Source organism: Rhododendron vialii, chromosome 7a, assembly GCF_030253575.1.
Source record: "Rhododendron vialii isolate Sample 1 chromosome 7a, ASM3025357v1".
NCBI classification, from domain to species: Eukaryota; Viridiplantae; Streptophyta; class Magnoliopsida; order Ericales; family Ericaceae; genus Rhododendron; species Rhododendron vialii.
The window spans coordinates 7090081-7109858 of NC_080563.1; the positions used below are offsets into that span (position 1 = coordinate 7090081).

The window sequence follows — 19778 nt, forward strand, 5'->3', positions numbered from 1 at the left end:
TTAATATGCAATATGGATCTTGTTTGATAGATTACAATTACTTTTATTATACAAAATTTTCAAAATAGTAAAAAATATTATAAAATGTAAGATATAAGTATATTTTTGAAAAATACGAATTTCGATAATTGGACAAACAAATTGGGACGGAAAGAGTATATGATAATGGAGGAATCAAACCGTGTGGAGTTGCTCAAGGAATTATTAATGTATTGCCTTGCAGCTTTATCAGGTCAAGTCTCCATTTCATTTACTTTGGCCGGTACATAATTGCGTTGTGTGGCCTACTCTATGCAGTTGCACCAGGGCCAACTTTTTTTTTTATTCTTTCTAACATTTCAACCAGTCTTTGCCTCTTTGGAGACTTTAGGGATGGCAATTCCGGCCGCCCCAACCCAATCCGTCCCGTTCTCTGCTCCAAATGGGTAGGAGATTCGGAGATTATTTGGAGATCGGGTTGGGTATGGGGATAATTTTTTTTAAAAAGTGAAGAACGGGTAGAGGGTGGATATGAAGTAGTACCCGCCCCGATCCCCGCTTCGCCCCGATCCCCGCCCCACTAGCCTACTATATATAATACATAATTTTATATATATATATATATATATATACACACAGTCCGGATCCAATGAGGGATCCCTTACGGCCTTATGGTGCGGGACTCCCCTTTCCCGATCGAATTGCGACGATCCGAGCCGCTCAAAGTGTGCAGAACGTGATTTTAAGGGTACCCGCGAGAAATCAGCAAAAAAAGTGATCGGGAAAGGCTTGATCCGAATAGTTTTTTATTGAACGGTTTAGTAAAAAACTGCTCGAATCAAGCCCTTCCCGATCATTTTTTTTGCTGATTTCTCACAAGTACTCTTAAAATCACGTTCTGCACACTTTGAGCGGCTCGGATTGTCGCAATTCGATCGGGAAAGGGGAGTCCCTCACCTTAAGGCCATAAAGGATCCCTCATTGGATCCGGACTGTGTGTGTATGTATATATATATATATATACACACACACACACACACACATAAGTGAGGGACTTAGAGTTCTCGATCCCCGCCCCAGCCCCACTAGCCTACTCGTCTTGTTTGTTTGAAACTGTTTTTATTTGTTTGTTTGAAACTATTTATATTTCAATTTGGTTTGTAATGCACTATGGCAACAACTATGTGACTGTTTTAATTTAAATTTGGTTTATAATGGCACTACAGCAGCAGATGTGACTGTTTTCATTTTGATTTGGTTTGTAATGATACTATGGCAGCAACTGTGGCTATTTTCCTTGGTATTTGGTTTGAAATGGCAGCATAGATTTTTTTGTTTTTTTAGTTTCTTGGTTCGTATTTTATGGCAAATGACTTTTTTTTAAAAAAGTTTTGGGATCTTTGGATCACAGATTCCCACGGGGATCCCCGTTCCCCGTTCGGGGCGGGGATGAAGGGTAAAAATAAATCCCCGGTGGGGATTGGGGCGGGGATGGGGAGGGATTTGAGTTCGGGGATCGGGGACGGGGATAGTGGTATCCACCCTCGACCCTCCCCATTGCCATCCCTATTTGGAGTACAGATTTTTTTTTTTCCTTTTGAAAGGGTATTCTTGAAAACTTCGTTCTTTTATTAAAGGATTATGCTATGGTGTCTCCAGTCATTTTGAAGACACCGTAATTTTTGGCATAATTTTACCATTATGAGTATAATTAAAACCTATTACAAGCATAACAAAACCCAAACAAAGCATAACCAAGAAATATCCAAAAAATCAATCAAGGCATAACCAAATCCAACCAGCTATGGTTTTGGTTATGCCTTACTATGGTTCGGTTATGCTTGTAATGAGTCTTTGCCTCATTATGGATTTTAACAAATGTTCTTTACTTTCACTTATTTTACTAGAATGTCATTCGATATAGACCATTAGATTGAGAAGGAAAAAATTGACCGTTAGATTTGAATTTTTATCGACTCATTTTGATTATGGGCAAAAAATAAAAATGTGGAATTTAATATTACTAACTTTAACAATCTCTAAATGGATCATCAAAATCTGATATGATAAATTTTGATTATTCAGTCTTGATTATAGCTGCTGATTTTGCCACTCTTTTTTTTATTAATACTATTTTTCTGTAAGTATATTTTTGATAAAAAATACACTTATAAAAAAATGACGACAAAATCATTTTCCTTTCATTATTACTATACATTGCGGATGCTCTAACCCAGGAAAAAGTTGCAAAAGGGAAAACCTTGTGAGGTTGTTGAATTTTTGCCAGTGACCCCATTTTTGTCTTTGTAGCTTTATCCGGTCAAGTCATCCTCATTTCATTTATTTTGGTCGGTTGATAATTGCGTTGTGTGGCCTGTATGTTTGTTGGGTATCCAAAATCTTTGCCAACGATTTTTAATAATTTTTTTTTTAATCTTTCTTCACTTACTTACTTTTAAAAATTTTCTTCAAAATCCAAATCGAATAGGAAATGTCACAACAATAAAGTTTTTTGGTGTAAAATAAATCTCAAACCTTACGAACGGATTTTTGTTCCTTATGTACTCATTTTAATGTAGTTAAAGTTGTTAAGGTGGATAGACAAGTAGTGCAAGCTACTCATGTAAAAACAAAGGCAGCTTTGTTGAACTTGTAATATTGTGTTTTATTATAATGTATCGAGCTTGTTCGTCGAAAAAAAAAAAATTTTTTGATTTTTTTTTCAAAAGTGTTATACTTTTGTCTGTTAGATTTAAAAGTACCAAAATTACAGACACAAATCAATTCTTCTTTTTCTGGACTTTTTGAGATAGGAACTTTTCTATTTTTAAAAAAAGTTGCACTAAAATGAGATAAGAGGCATATTTTTAGTTTCCATAGAGTTTTAAGTAAGTTTCCAAAATGTACTACTTAATATTTTCGTGATTTTCTCTATTTTATTTATCCAATGTCCCCGGAAAGGAGTAATGTTTTCTACTATTGTTAATTGTTTTGTTGGTCCAGCACTCCAAATTTGTGCATTGTTCTCTTCCATTTTTAAAAAGAATTTTTAAAAAAATTCTCCCTAGATTTTTCCTACTTCCAACATTTCTTTCTTTATTTCTCTTCACTTACCATCCCTATTATTTTTTAAAAAAATTTTCAAACATCAATCCAAACAAAACATTGATCTGTAGAGTATTTTCTAAGCGTGTGTGCCAGTGGCTTTCCAAAAGGGGAAATACATTTATTCCGCTAATAAAAAATACATTTCCATATCAATAAGTCTAGGTATACTACCACCAACCACTACATCATTCATTACATTTTTTGTAGGGTCCACCTCGGGTTTCAAAAAAATTCAAAAAAATGTTCATAAATTTTAAAATAATATATTATGGGGCCCTGTAAAAAATCGGCTCCAACAAATATCGGTAAGTATTATTTTTTGATCCGTAGAGGCGAAACTGTACAGTTGAGCAGTTTCGCCCCTACAAATCAAGAAATAATACTTACCGATATTCATTGGAACTAATTTTTTACAGGGCCTCATAAAATATTATTCTAAAATTTATGAACATTTTTCTGTATTTTTTTGGGACCCGAAATGAGCCCTACAAAAAATGTAGTGGATGAATGATAGTGTACGTAGCATCTCTCCTTCCATATATTCCAGTCACCTGCCAGGCAATGATTAATGAAAGTTTCGGCTCGTAGAAATTCTTGATAACTTTTTACTCCTACGTTTTATATTCCTCTCAACAAGACAAAAAGACATTCACTACAAGATTGTAGAGGCTTTCAATCTTGGTTTCCTACACTCTTTGTTTCCCTACACCATCTTGTGAAGCATAACAGAAAAAACCATGGCTGGAGAAGCACTTCTCGGCGCTGCATTTGGAGTGCTGCTCGACCGTTTGACTTCCAAGGACTTCATCAACTTCTTCCGGGGTCGAAAGCATGACGAAAGGCTCCTCAAGAAGCTGAAGCTGAAGTTGCTTGGACTTAATAAGGTGCTCAATGATGCAGAGGACAAGCAGATCACTCATCCAGCTGTGAAAGAATGGCTCGACGAGCTGAAAGGTGCCATTTACGACGCCGAAGACTTGGTGGATGAGATTACTACTGAGGCTTTGCGGTGCAAGGGGGAAGCCGAGTACCAAAGCGGCTCGAACCAGGTCCAATCTCGGATCTCGTCCTTCACTAAATTATTTGACGATGAGATAGAGTCCAAGTTAGAGAAGATGATTGATACGTTAGAAGATTTTTCGAAAGAAAAAGACGTACTTGGTTTGAGAGAAGTTGCTGGACGGAACTGGTCCCAAACCAGGTTGCCAACAATTTCTTTGGTGGATGAATCTTGTGTTTATGGACGGGAGAATGACAAAGAAGAGATAATGAAATTGTTGTTGTCTGATGGAGAAAGTAGTGATAAGGTAGATGTGATTCCAATAGTTGGGATGGGTGGGGTGGGCAAGACCACCCTTGCTCAACTTTTGTATAACGATGGCAGATTGGATGGGCACTTTGTTAAGAAAGCATGGGTATGTGTCTCTGATGTATTTGATGTTTCAAGGGTCACAATAGCAATTGTTGAGGCAGTCACTGAGAAGGCTTGTGATACAAAGGACCCAAACTTGCTTGCGGTCAAGCTGAAGGAATCATTGAGTGGAAAAAAGTTTCTTATTGTCTTGGATGATGTTTGGAACGAGAACTATGACAATTGGATAGCCTTGATGACTCCTTTCAAATTTGGAGCACACGGGAGTAAGATTATTGTTACAACGCGCAATGAGAGTGTTGCAACTATCATGCAAACAGTTCCTATTCATGGTTTGAAGAAATTACCAGAGGAAGATTGTTGGAAATTGTTTTCCAAACATGCATTTGAGAAGGGAGATTGCAATGAACATCCTAACCTTGAAAGGATTGGTAGGAAGATAGTGGGAAAATGTAAAGGTTTGCCTTTAGCTGCAAAAACATTGGGTGGTCTTTTGCGCTCCCAACGAGATGTTAAAGATTGGAACAACATACTGGACAGCGCCATATGGGAATTATCGGAGGAGAAGAGCAACATCCTTCCAGCCTTAAGATTGAGCTATCATTATCTCCCCTCCCATTTGAAAAGATGTTTTGCTTTCTGTTCCGCATTTATTAAGGATTATGAATTCAACATGCAGGAATTAGTCTCAATTTGGATGGCGGAAGGGTTTTTGGTGAAACCCAAGAATAACATGACAGTGGAAGAAGAAGGCTATGAGTGCTTTCGCGAATTACTTTCAAGGTCATTTTTTCAAAGATCTAATGCTGATAATTCTTTGTTTGTCATGCATGATCTTGTTCATGATTTAGCTCAACATGTGATGGGAGATTTCTGTTATAGGCTAGAGGATGACAAGCCATGCGGTACATCTGAGAATGTACGCCATTTCTCGTATGTTCGACGTAACTTTGATGGCGTTGATAACTTAAGGTTAATTAAGGATGCTAAGTGTTTGAGGACTTTCCTAACATAGACCGTAGACTTCGTTACCATGGTTTACGGAGCCAACCGCTGTGGTTGAGCAATAAGGAGTTGGATGAGATTATTTCAGGAATACCACGTTTACGGCTGCTATCTTTGCCGGGATATATCTATGAGGAATTGCCTTGTTCAATTGGCAAACTGATCCATCTACGCTTTTTAGACCTCTCCTACAGTCAAATCACTCAATTGCCTGAATCAACCTATACCCTATATAATTTAGAAACACTCTTGTTATCTAAATGTATTTTTCTTACAACATTACCGGCAGATCTTGGAAAACTTATTTCATTGCGTCGTCTTGATTTAAGCAATACCAGCCTAGAAAAGATGCCAGTGAGTATAAGTAGGTTGAAAGATCTCCAGGAATTAACTGATTTTGTAGTGGGAAAGTGCAGCGGGTCAGGAATTAATGGTTTGAAAGAGCTTAATAGTCTTCGTGGAGCAATCGCCATCTCGGGTTTGGAAAATGTTACAAGCGGCGATGAAGCATCGGAAGCAAAGTTGAAGGAGAAAAAGCACCTTAAATCGTTAACTTTGAAATGGGGTAGCACTACGGAGGATTCACAGAAGGAAAGAGATGTACTTGAAAACCTAGAGCCTCACACAAACTTGGAGATCCTTCACATTCAAAACTATGGAGGCACAAGATTTCCTAATTGGTTAGGAGATAAATCATTTTGCAATATGGTGCGGTTATGTTTGGATAAATGCAAGAATTTCTTTTCCTTGCCACCACTCGGCCAAATGCCTTCTCTTGAGTCATTAGAGATAAACGATTGTCCAGAAATTGAGACTTTTCCGGAAGGGGGTCTGCCCTCCGGATTAACTGATCTTTCCATCAGGGGGTGTGAGAAACTGAAGTCTCTGCCAGAACAAATGCACACCCTCCTCCCATCTCTTGAGTCATTATGTTTATCTGGCTGTCCAGAAATTGAGTCTTTTCCGGAAGGGGGTCTGCCCTCCAAATTATATTTTCTTGAAATCAGCAATTGCAAGAAACTTGTTGGTGGTCGAAGAGATTGGGGTTTGCAAGCACTAACCTCTCTCACACTCTTTGTACTGTTGAGTGAATCTGAAGATGTGTTGGAGTCGTTCCCCGAGGAGGGGCTGCTGCCCCCCACTCTTACACATATCTCCTTCGGAGATATGTGGGATCTTAAATCACTCAACGGAAGGGCCCTTCAACTTCTCGGCTCTCTCGAATACATGGATATTTGCAATTGCCCTCAGCTCCAATCCTTGTCGGTGGAGAGACTTCCCACTTCCCTCTCAGCGCTGAAAATTTTGGGCTGTCCGTTGCTGGAACCTCGTTGCCGCAGAGAGGAAGGAGAGGACTGGCATAAGATTGCTCACATCCGGTCTATAAGAATCGATGGTAAAGTAATCAGTGAATAAGTCTATCCACGATACATATGTGGGAAGGGGAAACTATAAGCTATTCCCACCCAGGTATTTCTTCCCACTCATTGCTTGATTCCATTCATCTTCTGATTCTTGCATGTGTTATTATTAATAAATACGTACTACTCCAGCTAGCTAGCATTATTAATTTCTCGATCACGTACTTCTCTTTGTTTTTGCATGTGTGTAGATGAATGGGCTTCCAGTATATATTCATTTCTTTTCCTCATGATTTTTTTAGTTATTGTTTTAGCATATGCAAAAAGGTGATCAAGCAGTAGATATAGCATATTAATTCAACTCCATTTGGAACTACGACTGCTACTACTACTACAAAGTAGAAACAATAAAAATAACAACCACAAATTACGTAGTTGGCTGATACTCATGTTTATAATTATAGAACCATCGATCTGATACTCATGTTTATAAACATTGAGCTGTCCTTGTTAATGCTCTTAAATATTGGAGAAATTCGATATCATAAGCTGGCCTGTCCTTGTTAATTCTCTTAAATGTTGAGCTGTTTGGAATTGAAGTGCTTGGTGCTTGTTTAAGCCTGCATGTTAAAATTTTTTTCAATGTCATGCAACGTACTTTTATTTTTTGCTCACCAAACTTTTTTTTTAACTTCGGGTTAGGCGAAGAACGCAACTTTCCAACGTCCTTATTTGGTTTTCAATTTTTGGGATTTGGAAGTTTGCTGACTGGTAGCAAACCGTTGGAGGCATATACAGCTATGCAGGTTTGATCTCTCATTTTTCTTCAGTATATGCGCTTTGTATTCTTTTCTGGCTTGGAAATTGCATTTTTTGAAATATTCATGAGAATGTTGACAAGGATTTTTTTTCAAAAGATGGAAAAAAATGCTTTTTAATTGTATAAATTAGGAGAGAAACACCTTTGAATTGGTCCTATGGTTGGGCATTCCACTTGGTTTAATGCTGAGGTACATACAAGGGCTGAAATTTCTGTAGAAGAAATGTGAAGGTCTGACTGAGTACCGTATTTCAAACTATTTTGGACCCTTTCCTTGAGTGGTTTGACCAAAGACGTTACTAGCTTTTTTCCCTTGCATTTTCTGTAGTTCCCTTAAGTTTACTTTCCAGAGAAAAATGTGATATTGTTGCATCACTCAATTATAATCTACTTGGTCATTCTATAGAGCATCTAAGCTAATGCATATTTCTCTAATTCTTAATTTTTCTAGGTTGGTATTCTACTGAGCATAAGCGCTTGCAGAATCACAAAATCTCAATCATGGCTGTTATCTGAGAAGAGCTTTTGGTCCGGTTGCATTGAGTGGCTTCTAAAAGCTGGTGGATCTTGGGTGGCCAAAATTGTATGAAAAGTGATGGCAGATCATCTAGGCCGTGTTTGGATTATGACTTTGTGAAGGAAAGCGCTCGTATCGCTTTGGCATTACATGATTGTGATCAAACCAGTTTTCGGTGTGTGACAGGGAGGAAACAAAGTTAGGCGTATAAGTCCGAGCCCTGAGGTGCTGCTACCTTTATCTCTTTGTCTCCAGTCATCAATATTTTCTTGGATTTCTGCTTTTATCGTCCAATTTCTATGAGCTGGAGTGGAATTTGTATGGGTGTACTCTGTTTTGATTTTAATTCTTTTGCAGCAATTATGAGTAGCCCCTATTGGCATTTTAATGTTCTACTTACATTTGTTACTTGCTTTATATATGAGAAACAGGATAACCAAATTAGTACTTCTAAAAAGAAAGATGCACATGCGTAGCTTTGTTTGTTACATACTGTGAGGATTAACTTGTGATCCTTGAAGTCGGTACGACAGAATATTCGAGATCGAAATGTAATGCACTCGGAATATGAGCAATCACGATAATTTCTTGAAAGTGATGCAAATCTTCTAGACTTAACATATGTTTATGCATGTACATGAACAATGAAGCTTTACTGTTTATCATATTATTGTAGGATTCTGAACTTTAAACTGCAATTATTTTGGGAATGATCCACCTTTTGAACTATACCATGCAAGAAAGGGGGTAAAGGAGAGAGAATTAGATATTTCTTTGAGCGAGACTATGTTTCTAATGTACTTGGAATTTGGAATTTGGTTAGATACTGGTGAAATTAGGCCTCAAAAGAAAGTTTTGGTATATATCCAGCTGAGCCTGGCTGTGTTTGATTGAACTATTGCAATTGTAATTGGATTAGATAGATCTTAGTCACGGACTCACGGGCTTGTTTATAGAAGACTTGACTAAATAACATGGGAGGATACCGATGAAAATGGGTCTCAGAAGGAAGTTTCAAGTTCTTACGCGGATATCCAATTGAGCCTGGCTTTGTTTGACCTCTTTGCAATAACACATGCGTTGTTACTTGTACCAGCTGGTTTTATTGATGATGCCACCTGGAGCTTATTAGTTTCATAATAGGGTGTTTGATGGATAGTTTGTTTCGAGTTTTCTACGTTGATATTCGAAGTAAAATAAGCTCTTCTACTATTCCTCCCAAGTAGGGATCCGAGGATGTTGCCAAGCACCCCGCTTAGCAGTGGTGTCGAGCGGTCCATCCGGCCGTTTATCTCGGCAATGAACGGTTCGAATGTTAATCCTAGCAATGAACGATCGAGATTTTTATGATCCCAGAGTAAGAATATATTAACCAAGCTTTGAGGGGACTGTTAGATTTCTTAGAGGGTTCCAACCTAAAACCAATTGGCAATAGATGGAGTAGCCTCTAGAATATATTAACCAAGCTTGGATGATTTAGATGAGCGATGTGAGATAAGTCTAACACTCCCCCTCACGTGTAGCCCGGATGCACGTGGAGGTGATTGACCAAGAGCTGATTGACTGACTCGGGCGACAGAGATGACAGAGACTTTTCCTCGAGAGGTGAGGCCACCCAAGACCTAGCTCTGATACCATGTTAGATTTCTTGGAGGGTTCCAACCTAAAACCAATTGGCAATAGATGGAGTAGCCTCTAGAATATATTAACCAAGCTTGGGTGATTTAGATAAGCGATGTGGGACAAGTCTAACAGGGACATGGTAGATGTATCAACGGGAAATTTTGAATTTGCAAAAATCATTAAAATTTGTTAAACGAAGTGATTTTATCGCCTGTTTCTATTTCCTTATTTTTCTTGCTCTTATTGTATCCTTAGTTTTTCAGTCACTATCTCCTCATTGTCCTACGCTCAGGGGTGGCTCTAGGAATTTCGTTTTGCGGCAAGAAAAACGTAAAGAAAATTTTTGTATACAGAGATCTATATAAAATAATAGTATTTATATTTGGTTGAAAATTTATTGGGCCTAATTGATTTTATTTTGTTGAGCTGTATTATCTGCTTACTCACAAATTTAAGTGAACATTCATTTACTGAACGATTGGTGCCAACAATATTAAGGAAAAATGAAGTTACATGTCAAAAATTAAAAAACTTTTAGTGCATTTTTTGAAGTGAACCCCCTCGGGATATGGTGGAGCGGCCCCTGCCTACACTGTTAGCTGTGTTCTTTCACATTTTCTTCCCCTCCTGGTTTATTTGTGGTCAATGTGTTCACTCTAGAACAATTCTATGCAGTGCCTTTGAGAGCACCAAAATGGTATAAACGTAAAGCAGGGGTGTCTTTTGGTTTTGGAGGCAAACTTGTTTCTTTTTCCTCGAAGGATGCTGCAGGTGGAGCTTCAGAGGTATGCTTAATTGGTAGTTCTGGGTCTTTTACCGATATTCTTTTTTGCTCATTTTTTCACTCTGTTCCAGGTTTATGTGCATAACTTAGCAGCAGAACACAGTTTGGTGAGCCATTCTTCTGAATTTGAAGCTGCCATTCAAAATGGGGAGAGATCTCCACTGAGGCTTTTATGTGATAAAAAAACTCAGGAGTCTGAGTACGTTTCAGTATGATGGAGTGAACTTGTTTCTCTTTTTCACTGTCGAATACTAAACTGACAAATTACTTAAAAATATATGATTCTGCTGGATTATTTGAGCAGGTGTGAGAATGATAGAGAAACATGGGGCTTCTTGAAGGTTATGTTTGAAGATGATGGGACAGGAAGGACGAAACTGCTTACCCATCTTGGTTTTAGTCTACCTACTGAGGCAAAAGATGTTGTGCAAGATGATCTCTCACAGGAAGTAAGTGCTATCGGTCTTGAAGATAAGGTAGCACATAATGGAGGATATGCAGTAGATAGAGAAACTGCCGCCCTCCTGGCTGATAATGGGGAAGATTTCTTTAACAATCTACCAAGCCCTAAAGCTGAAACACCTGTGTCCAATTCTGGGGATAACGTTACTGTCGAAGACTCAGTTCCCAGTGTTGAGGAAATGCAACAAGAAATGGATGGACTAGAGGAGAGTGCTGACCCGTCATTTGAAGATTCAGTTCAACGGGCATTGGTTGTTGGGGATTACAAAGGAGCAGTTGCACTGTGTATATCTGCAAATAAAATGGCTGATGCTCTAGTTATTGCTCACGTCGGTGGTGCCTCATTGTGGGAGAGCACACGGGATCAATACCTCAAGATGAGCCATTCTCCATACTTAAAGGTAGCCAAAACTTTGTTTTCTTTTCTTTGGAAGTCATCATGCCATTTATCTCTTCCCAGTTCCCATCAGTGATGATATGGGCATACTTCTGTGTAATTCTTCTTTTATTCAACTATTAAAGAGTTGTCTTAGTGGTTATGAAATTGTTTGATTACGATGTAATTTGAAGGTTCTCCTGATATTTTGTTTCACCATCAGGTTGTTTCTGCGATGTTTAACAATGATCTCATTAGCCTTGTGAACATCAGGCCCCTGAAATCCTGGAAAGAGACTTGCTCTGCTTTGTACTGTAAGTTCCTCAACTCTGAGGGATATAAGTGTAGCAATTGTGATCATGCTTTGTCACGGAAATCAACTAGAGTTTAGTCTTAAAAGTCTCTTATGATGGTCTTAAGCACGAGGAATCAGATTTTAAGCAATATCTGGTTTTGTTCTAGGTGTTATTCCGGTTGTTTACCTTTCTTTGCTTGTTTGTTGATCTGGTTTTCTTTTCTGGGCTGGGGGGCTTGCTCTTGCTGTCAGTGTAACACTGACATGATTCATTTCCAGTTTCTGCTTATACATCCCTCTTATGGCACAAGTATTTTCCGATTGTGTGCTTCTGAAATTCTTGCTTTTCGGAGAGAGTTTTTTGGCTGAATGTATGACAAGAGACTTTACTGTCCCTCAGTGAAGTTTTGAAAGCAAGCAATGCTGGCCATGTGTTCTTTCCAATACATAGATCATGTGTTTGAAAAAGAAAAAATATAGACACATAATTCTCCAAAGTTGTCATATGATGGAATAAGAAGAGAATAGCATTACTTTCTGTTTGATTTCACCTTGTTTACTTCATTTTGTCATCCATGTACAGTTTGCTCAGAGAGAAGAGTGGACTTTGCTCTGTGATGCACTTGCTTCTAGGCTCAGAGCTGTTGGCAATACACTAGCTGCCACCCTTTGTTATATATGTGCTGGAAATATTGACAAGACAGTCGAAATTTGGTCGCGGAGTCTGACAGCAGAGCCTGAAGGGAAATCCAAAGTTGACCTTGTACAAGTAAATATGCTCTAGTTTCTACTTTTCTATCGTACTTCAATATGGGTCCTAGTTTGGACGTTGATGGAATGTGTTTGTTTATGTCACCAGGATTTGATGGAAAAGACTATGGTCCTTGCTTTGGCAACTGAGCAGAAGCAACTTAGCGCTTCTTTGTGCAAGCTTGTTGAGAAATATGCTGAAATATTAGTAAGTCAAGGGCTTTTCACTACAGCAATGGGGTACTTGAAACTGATAGGAACCGAGGAATTGTCTACCGAGCTCATGATCTTACGGGATCGGATTACACAGTCAACAGAGATCGTTATGTTTATAGCCAGAAGGAAATCTACAGAAGTGGACTTTTTTTTTTTTAATTTCCATATTAACAGTTATTGGAGATCGCAATATAACAAACACGGACGGAATCTCTTACGGAATTTCAGAATCTTGGCAATCACGATCATTTCTTAGAAGTGAAGCATATCTGCTAGACTTGAGTAACAGATGTTTAAGGGTGTATCGAACTATGAGCTTTACTGTTTTCATAATTCATAGTAGGGTAAGATAAGATTCTGAACTTTAAAAGGCAGTTATTTGAGATTGATCCACCTCTTAACAAGACCCAGCAAGAAAGGGGGTAAAAGAGAGATATAGAGTGATGTTTTGTTTATTGTTGATTCTGATATTACTGAACTACTACGTCTTCCAATGTACTCGAAATTTTGTATTCTGGTCAATGAAGAGTTTCAACATACGATCTAGGATTTAGTCTTGAACTTGAGTACCTGGTTAGATAGATCATAGATCTTAGTTACAGCTGGTGTATAGAGGACATGATGAAAGAAAAGGGGAGAATACTGGCGAACTTTTGCCTCAAAAGGAAGTTTCGGGTATATATCCAGCTAAGCCTGGTTGCGTTTGACCAAATGCATTGTACTAGATTAGATAGATAGATCTTAGTTACAGGCTTCTTTATTGAAGATATGAAGAAAGAACATGGAGGATACTGGTGAAATCAGGCCTCAAAAGGAAGTTTCAGGTTCTTACATAGATATCCAGCTGAGTTTGGCTGTGCTTGACCCCTTTGCAATGGCATATGGGTTGTAGCAGCTTATGTTATTACTTTCTAATCTTTGTGTGCAGATTCCTACTTTTACTTCTAGGTCTGATGAACCCTGAAAACCCAGAAGAACATGTTGAAGATCCCATCATTGAAGAAGGTCCTGAGTTTTGTATTTGGTACTTTCTTATGTGATAAGAAGATGGTTATTGATGATGCCACCTCAAGCTTATTAGTTTCAGAATAGGGAGTTTGATGGATAGTTTGTCTTTAATTTTCTACATTAATCTTCGTAGTGAAATAAGCTCTTCTACTATTAGTCCCAGGTAGGGATTCGTTGCTGCAACATCTTTTCCAGCTGATGATTTTGTGTCACTAATGTTGGAAATCCAGTCTTCAAAATGATGAAAGTGATGGAATCGTCTCTTCAAGATATGGAAACGAAAGAAACCATTCGAGTCACGTTGGAGAACGCTTTCCTAAAGACAGTATTTGCCCCCACCAAAAGGTGTGCACCGGGTTACAGCAAATCCGCCTTCAAGATAAATCGAATTTGAACTCTAGGTTCCTTCTGTTTGTGTTTGCACAAACGAAGACAGACAGAATATCCGCTAAGCGAATGTAAAAGAGCCAAGAATTGATATTCTATTTTGTGGGATAATAGAATTTTGGTTTGCCATTCAAGCAAGAAAATGTGTAAAGAGAGAGATCAAATTAGTATGGAAATTTTTTTTTTGGTGTATTGAATGACTTAACTAATGGCCTATTTATAGACTTATAGGCACCATAATGTAAAAGATTGTGTCTTTAGGAAAAACACACATTAGAATAGTCATGTCTTTTAAAGGCACTAGTTAGGAAAGGTCATATCAGACATTTAATTAGAAGAAAACATGCTTCTTGGTAGGAACCCTTTCATGAAACATTTAATTAGAAGGGTCATGCCTTTTGGAGGCATCCCCATTGCTTCTCGTCGCAACCTAACCTCTTAGAAAGGTTCACACCCCAAGCGTAGGGCTAGGTCGTTGATAGCATATAAACCGGAAGACCGGATCGTTCCCACAGAGAAATCTTCTTTAGCGAATTTGGAATAGAAGTTGCTTATAGATTGCGGCGTTCAAGCGGCCAACTTTGAAGTTTTGATTCGATTGACGAAATTAAACTTGGAAATAAACTAGGTTAAGATGGTCGAGTCAAAGGGATTGATTTACCCACGACTTAGCCATCAAACGGTTCCTTCATCTAACTCATGAGTGAACCGAAACCGTCCGGATTCCACTAGAAGAATTAAAAGCTAAAGACTACTTATAACTTAACTCAAAGCCCTAATTCAAATTGAACTCATTTAACGCAAGTGAGAGACGAAAAAAGATCGTTCGCACGCGTAGGATTATCAAGCTCGTAGCACAAGGCGATAAACTTCATTGATCAAAGAAGCCACCAACCCCATGATCAAAACTAGAAATCATGGGTTTAATTCATTCAAAACCTTGAGATTAAGCTAAAGTTTAGAGAAACCATTTAATGGACTAATCCATAGGGTGAACCTCACCCCATGACCGAACCGATTAACTACTCACTCATAATAAAAAGACTAGAAAACATGCTAAGAAATGAAAACGTGATTAACCGATAAAAACGGAAATAAACTTGATTTATAAGAAGATCCATACAATAGCTACAACATTAATAAACGAGAATTTAACATAAGACAATTACCTTAAGGAGTTCTTGAAGGAAACACAAACAAGAGCTTGAAAGACTAACAATGGAGTCCTAGGAAGAAAGAAAAGACTTAGGCCTAAAAAAAACTAACTAATGGCCATTTCTTCCATAAATGGCATACAAGACTATTTATAGGCCTTACAAAATCAGCCTTACAATGGACAAAAAGGCCCCCAAAATATCCCAAAAATTTACTAGAAGTAGAAACTTTCCATATATGGAAGGTTGAAATATTCAGCAAAAAAGGTGCTGGCCGAAGGGCATTGGTACCAATACCTAAAAAATGAGGTATTGGTACCAATCCAACTGTCTTCTAATTCGGCATGATGGTACCAATACCTAAAAAATGAGGTATTGGTACCTCTGTGTGAAAACAGCAGAACAGGGTCAGCTTGGGCCATTATGCCTTGTCGTGCCCCGACGGCCTTCCAATGCTTCATTACATGATCAACGGGACTTGGCGGAGGTATGCCTTATGGCCTTGGAGTCTCGGATACCCTCGAGGGCCATCCTCGATGCATATGCCTTGCTTAAACCACTTTGGCACATTCCTTGCCAACCTTGACCTCCGGCCAATCTCCGAGGCTTCTTGTGGCACCGTTAGGCTTCGGTGATACCGGCGGGCATTTGGACACTTGGTTCATCCCGAAACGTTTATCGGCATCAAAATCGCCTTATTAGCACGTTTTATCTGAAATACACAAAAACGTACCTTACGTGCAATATCGCATAAAAACGACAATATATATATACAAACACAACATACTAGAGGACTTAAGCACCAAGAATATGCATTATTGGGTGCTTATCACCCATGTTTCACATTCTTTCCCAAATGAACACACCCTAAATTAATAGGTGTTACAACCAATTACATAAAGTCACAACCCATGTGAAAGGTGTAACAACCTTTCACAAAAACCTCACTCAGTATCTTTCCAAAAATTCCAAACTAAAATCCAATTTTATTTTGAAAATCTCCAACAATCAAATTCGAACAATTTCCTAATTTTGTCTCGTTCGGCCCGCTCCACCATCATCAATGATGAAAAACTCACAGCATTGAACACATGTATCCTTCTTCGTCTTAAGGACCCATTTCATAATCAATCCACTTTCATCTTTGCAAAAATTACTGTCTTTAAATTGTTGGAAATCCGGTCTTCAAAATGATGAAAGTGATGGAATCGTCTCTTCAAGATATGGAAACGAAAGAAACCATTCGAGTCACGTTGGAGAACGCTTTCTTAAAGACAGTATTTGCCCCCACCAAAAGGTGTGCACTGGGTTACAGCAAATCCGCTTTCAAGATAAATCGAATACAAACTCTAGGTTCTTTCTGTTTGCGTTTGCACAAACGAAGACAGACAGAATATCCGCTAAGCGAACGTAAAAGAGCCAAGAACTGATATTCTATTTTGTGGGATAATAGAATATCGGTTTGCCATTCAAGCAAGAAAATGTGTAAAGAGAGAGATCAAATCAGTATGGAATTTTTTTTTTTGGTGTATTAAATGACTTAACCAATGGCCTATTTATAGACTTATAGGCATCATAATGTAAAAGATTGTGAGCCCGTTCCAGAACTCGAAAAAAGTTCTTATTTTTTAAGAAGGTAATTTCAAACTCAAAAATTATGGATTTATTGAAATCTAAAAATATGCAATATGAATCTTGTTTAAAAGAACTCATCGATATCTTTTATACGATGCAAAAAAATTTGAAAAAATATTTTTCATTTACATTATTTTTGAATTTGAAAATATGAAATAAGCTGCTTATTTTTTAAAAAGATTTCTGGAACGGAGCCTGTGTCTTTAGGAAAAACACACATTAGAATAGTCATGTCTCTTAAAGACACTAGTTAGGAAAGGTCATGTCAGACATCATTTAATTAGAAGGAAACATGCCTCTTGGTAGGAACCCTTTCATGAAACATTTAATTAGAAGGGTCATGCCTCTTGGAGGCACTGTTATCAAAATTCTCGTTTTCTTTCCAATCGATGGAGAATCGACGGAAAATCGTATCGTAAGCTTGCTGGAATGTGGGTGTGAAAAGTGGAGTTTGGTTCCTTGCCGTATTTCAGGACTTCTTTGGAAACAAACAATGAAGTGGGTGAAGTATGGAAGAAGATTAACAAAATGGACTTTATTAACCCTCAAAGTAGAAGAACAATCAATCGAGACGATTGAGTGAACAATTACAAGTTAATTCTACTCCTAGAAAAGAAAAGATAAAGGCCTGATTGGCGTTGTTTGTGTGTCCATTACAATGAGGCCTAAAAAGGCTATTTATAGGAAAACAAATATGTGCAGGAAATAACTTCCCAACTTCTTCAATACTCCTCATTCTCCTTTGCTTCCACTTGTCCAAATAACTTCCCACTAACATCAAAGTGTGTAGGAGCATGCCACTTGTCCAAATAACTTCTCTTCAACCTCAAAGTGTGTAGGACAATGACAAGTGTCCTTTCAACTTTCAAGTAAATAGAGATACGCCAAGTGTCCTGCACATGTTATTAAAATACAAATACCAAAAATAATAATAAAATAGGTTGCATTTATATAATCACCACCTTTCAGTCGATTATCGACGGGCGGTGAATATATGGTCCAAACAGGCACCCCCATGTTTCACATCCTTTCCCAAATGAACACACCCTAAATTAATGGGTGTTACAACCAATTACATAAAGTCACAACCCATGTGAAAGGTGTAACAACCTTTCACAAAAACCTCACTCAGTACCTTTCCAAAAATTCTAAACTAAAATCTAATTTATTTTGAAAATCTCCAACAACTATTGTGGCAGAGAAAGAAGTACCCAAGTCTCTGGCTTTCGACAACTTTCAGTCACAAACAGGACACGCATACGGTGCTGATCCATCAAGTTTTGGCGCAGTTGAGGCCCCTCAACATTATTATCAGGTGCTTAATCTTTCATCATTTTGACACACAGAAGTTGTGTTTCAGCAACTGTGTAACTTTAGAATGTGCTACTTTGCTTTTAGTAATATTTTCACTCTTTTAGTAGTTTGTCCCTTCTTTATTCTGTAGGAAACAGTACCATCGCAACAGCAACAAAACATTCCAACAAATCCTTATGGGGAAAATTACCAACAGTCATTTAGCTCTTCATATGGGAGAGGATATGGTGCTCCTGCCCCATATCAGCCAGCACCACAGCCTCAAATGTTTGTGCCATCCCAAGCACCTCAAGTTCAACAGGTATTTAACAGTCGGGTTTAATTCCAATAGGGAAGTACATAATTTTTGTACTAAAAGAATCGTGATAGTGTTTTCTGTAGTTGTTAGCTTGCTCTGCTAAAAGATTTCTGTTCTTCCATTATGCTTATTGCTACCTAAAGGTTTTGGGTTACCTATAAATCTTGTAGACAGAAATCAAATTCTCAACTTTGAAGCTTTACAACTCTGATGATTGTTTGCCAGAACTTCTGGTGTTTGCGATTGTAATAGCATGAACCTGTTTTTCCTTGGTTTCTCTTAAATAATTTCTTCTTCCTATTTTGTTTCTCCTCGATCAATTTATGTTAATGTACTTTCCAACTGTCATTTAATACAACGAAATTATGCTGCAAACTCTGATTCTGTTGAGATGTTTATACATTTTTATATCAGATGAACATTGCTACTCCACCAGTAACCCCTCAGACTACAGTAAAACCCTTCATCCCTGCAACCCCTCCTGTGTTGAGGAATGTGGAGCAATACCAGCAGCCGACATTGGGTTCTCAGCTGTATCCAGTATGTTTGTTTTTGTGAGATTAAATTTACTTCGACCTTAGTAACCGTTTCAATGTTGCATTGCATATACTGAAATTAACTCTTTAATTATTTTTTTCAGGGAACCGGCAACCCCAATTATCAAACAGGACCTCACGTTGGTGGTTCACTTGGCACTATTCCATCTCAAGTAGGTCAAGTTCCTGGACATAAGATGTCTCAGGTTTTGGCTCCGACCCCAGCATCTAGGGGATTTGTGCCGGTTACTAGTGCAAAGATAAAGAAAGAATGAGAGAGAGAGAGAAATCTCCATTTTCATTTCTTTTCAATCGTGCTGATACAGAACTCAGCTCTTGATTGATATACTGCGCACTACTCTTACCAGCATTAGTTACAAAACCAAACCCCAGTTAACTACTTCTAACTACAGTTAAACAAACTAGCCACACAATTAACGTAATTACAGTTTGGTCCACAACTAACTAATGAGTTCTCTTTACACCCCCCTTCAAACTCATGGGAGTATCCATGACCATGAGTTTGGCCTTCAAAGAAAGAAACCTGTCCACAGATAGAGATTTTGTAAAAAGATCTGCAATTTGGGCCAAGGTACCAATATGTTGAACCAAAATCTGTTTGCTGATAACTTTTTCTCGAATAAAGTGATAGTCCACCTCGACATGTTTGGTCCTTGCATGAAAAACAGGATTAGACGCCAAGGCAATGGCTGACTGGTTGTCACACCAGATGAGATGAGGCAAAGTAGGGGAAACATGAACATCAAGAAGTAACTGC

The 19778-nt window shown here is 38.2% G+C and overlaps 3 protein-coding genes across 3 annotated transcripts; all 3 read left to right on the plus strand.

The window, feature by feature from the left end:
- Window positions 1-3662: 3662 nt before the first annotated feature.
- Window positions 3663-5476, plus strand: LOC131334691 (putative disease resistance RPP13-like protein 1). The gene has a single exon (XM_058369872.1). The coding sequence runs from the start codon at window positions 3825-3827 to the stop codon at window positions 5472-5474; it is 1650 nt and encodes a 549-aa protein (XP_058225855.1). The 5' UTR covers window positions 3663-3824; the 3' UTR covers window positions 5475-5476.
- Window positions 5476-8650, plus strand: LOC131334692 (putative disease resistance protein At3g14460). The gene is made up of 4 exons (XM_058369873.1): window positions 5476-6872; window positions 6908-6934; window positions 7528-7631; window positions 8097-8650. Exons 1-4 carry the CDS (start codon window positions 5813-5815, stop codon window positions 8232-8234), a joined length of 1329 nt encoding a protein of 442 aa, XP_058225856.1. The 5' UTR covers window positions 5476-5812; the 3' UTR covers window positions 8235-8650.
- On the plus strand, window positions 8241-19275 carry LOC131332592 (protein transport protein SEC31 homolog B-like). Its single transcript, XM_058366894.1, has 6 exons — window positions 8241-8261; window positions 8332-8367; window positions 18054-18167; window positions 18297-18467; window positions 18879-19004; window positions 19105-19275. Exons 1-6 carry the CDS (start codon window positions 8241-8243, stop codon window positions 19273-19275), a joined length of 639 nt encoding a protein of 212 aa, XP_058222877.1.
- The last annotated feature ends 503 nt before the right edge of the window (window positions 19276-19778 follow it).

Coding starts and splice junctions, on each gene's coding strand:
- LOC131334691 (XM_058369872.1), top strand. CDS start 3,825: ATGGCTGGAGAAGCACTTCTCGGCGCTGCATTTGGAGTGCTGCTCGAC.
- LOC131334692 (XM_058369873.1), top strand. CDS start 5,813: ATGCCAGTGAGTATAAGTAGGTTGAAAGATCTCCAGGAATTAACTGAT. Junction 6,873..6,907: donor AATCGATGGTAAAGTAATCA/GTGAATAAGTCT, acceptor ATATGTGGGAAG/GGGAAACTATAAGCTATTCC. Junction 7,632..8,096: donor AGGCATATACAGCTATGCAG/GTTTGATCTCTC, acceptor TAATTTTTCTAG/GTTGGTATTCTACTGAGCAT.
- LOC131332592 (XM_058366894.1), top strand. CDS start 8,241: ATGGCAGATCATCTAGGCCGT. Junction 8,262..8,331: donor TGGCAGATCATCTAGGCCGT/GTTTGGATTATG, acceptor TGATCAAACCAG/TTTTCGGTGTGTGACAGGGA. Junction 19,005..19,104: donor TGGGTTCTCAGCTGTATCCA/GTATGTTTGTTT, acceptor TATTTTTTTCAG/GGAACCGGCAACCCCAATTA.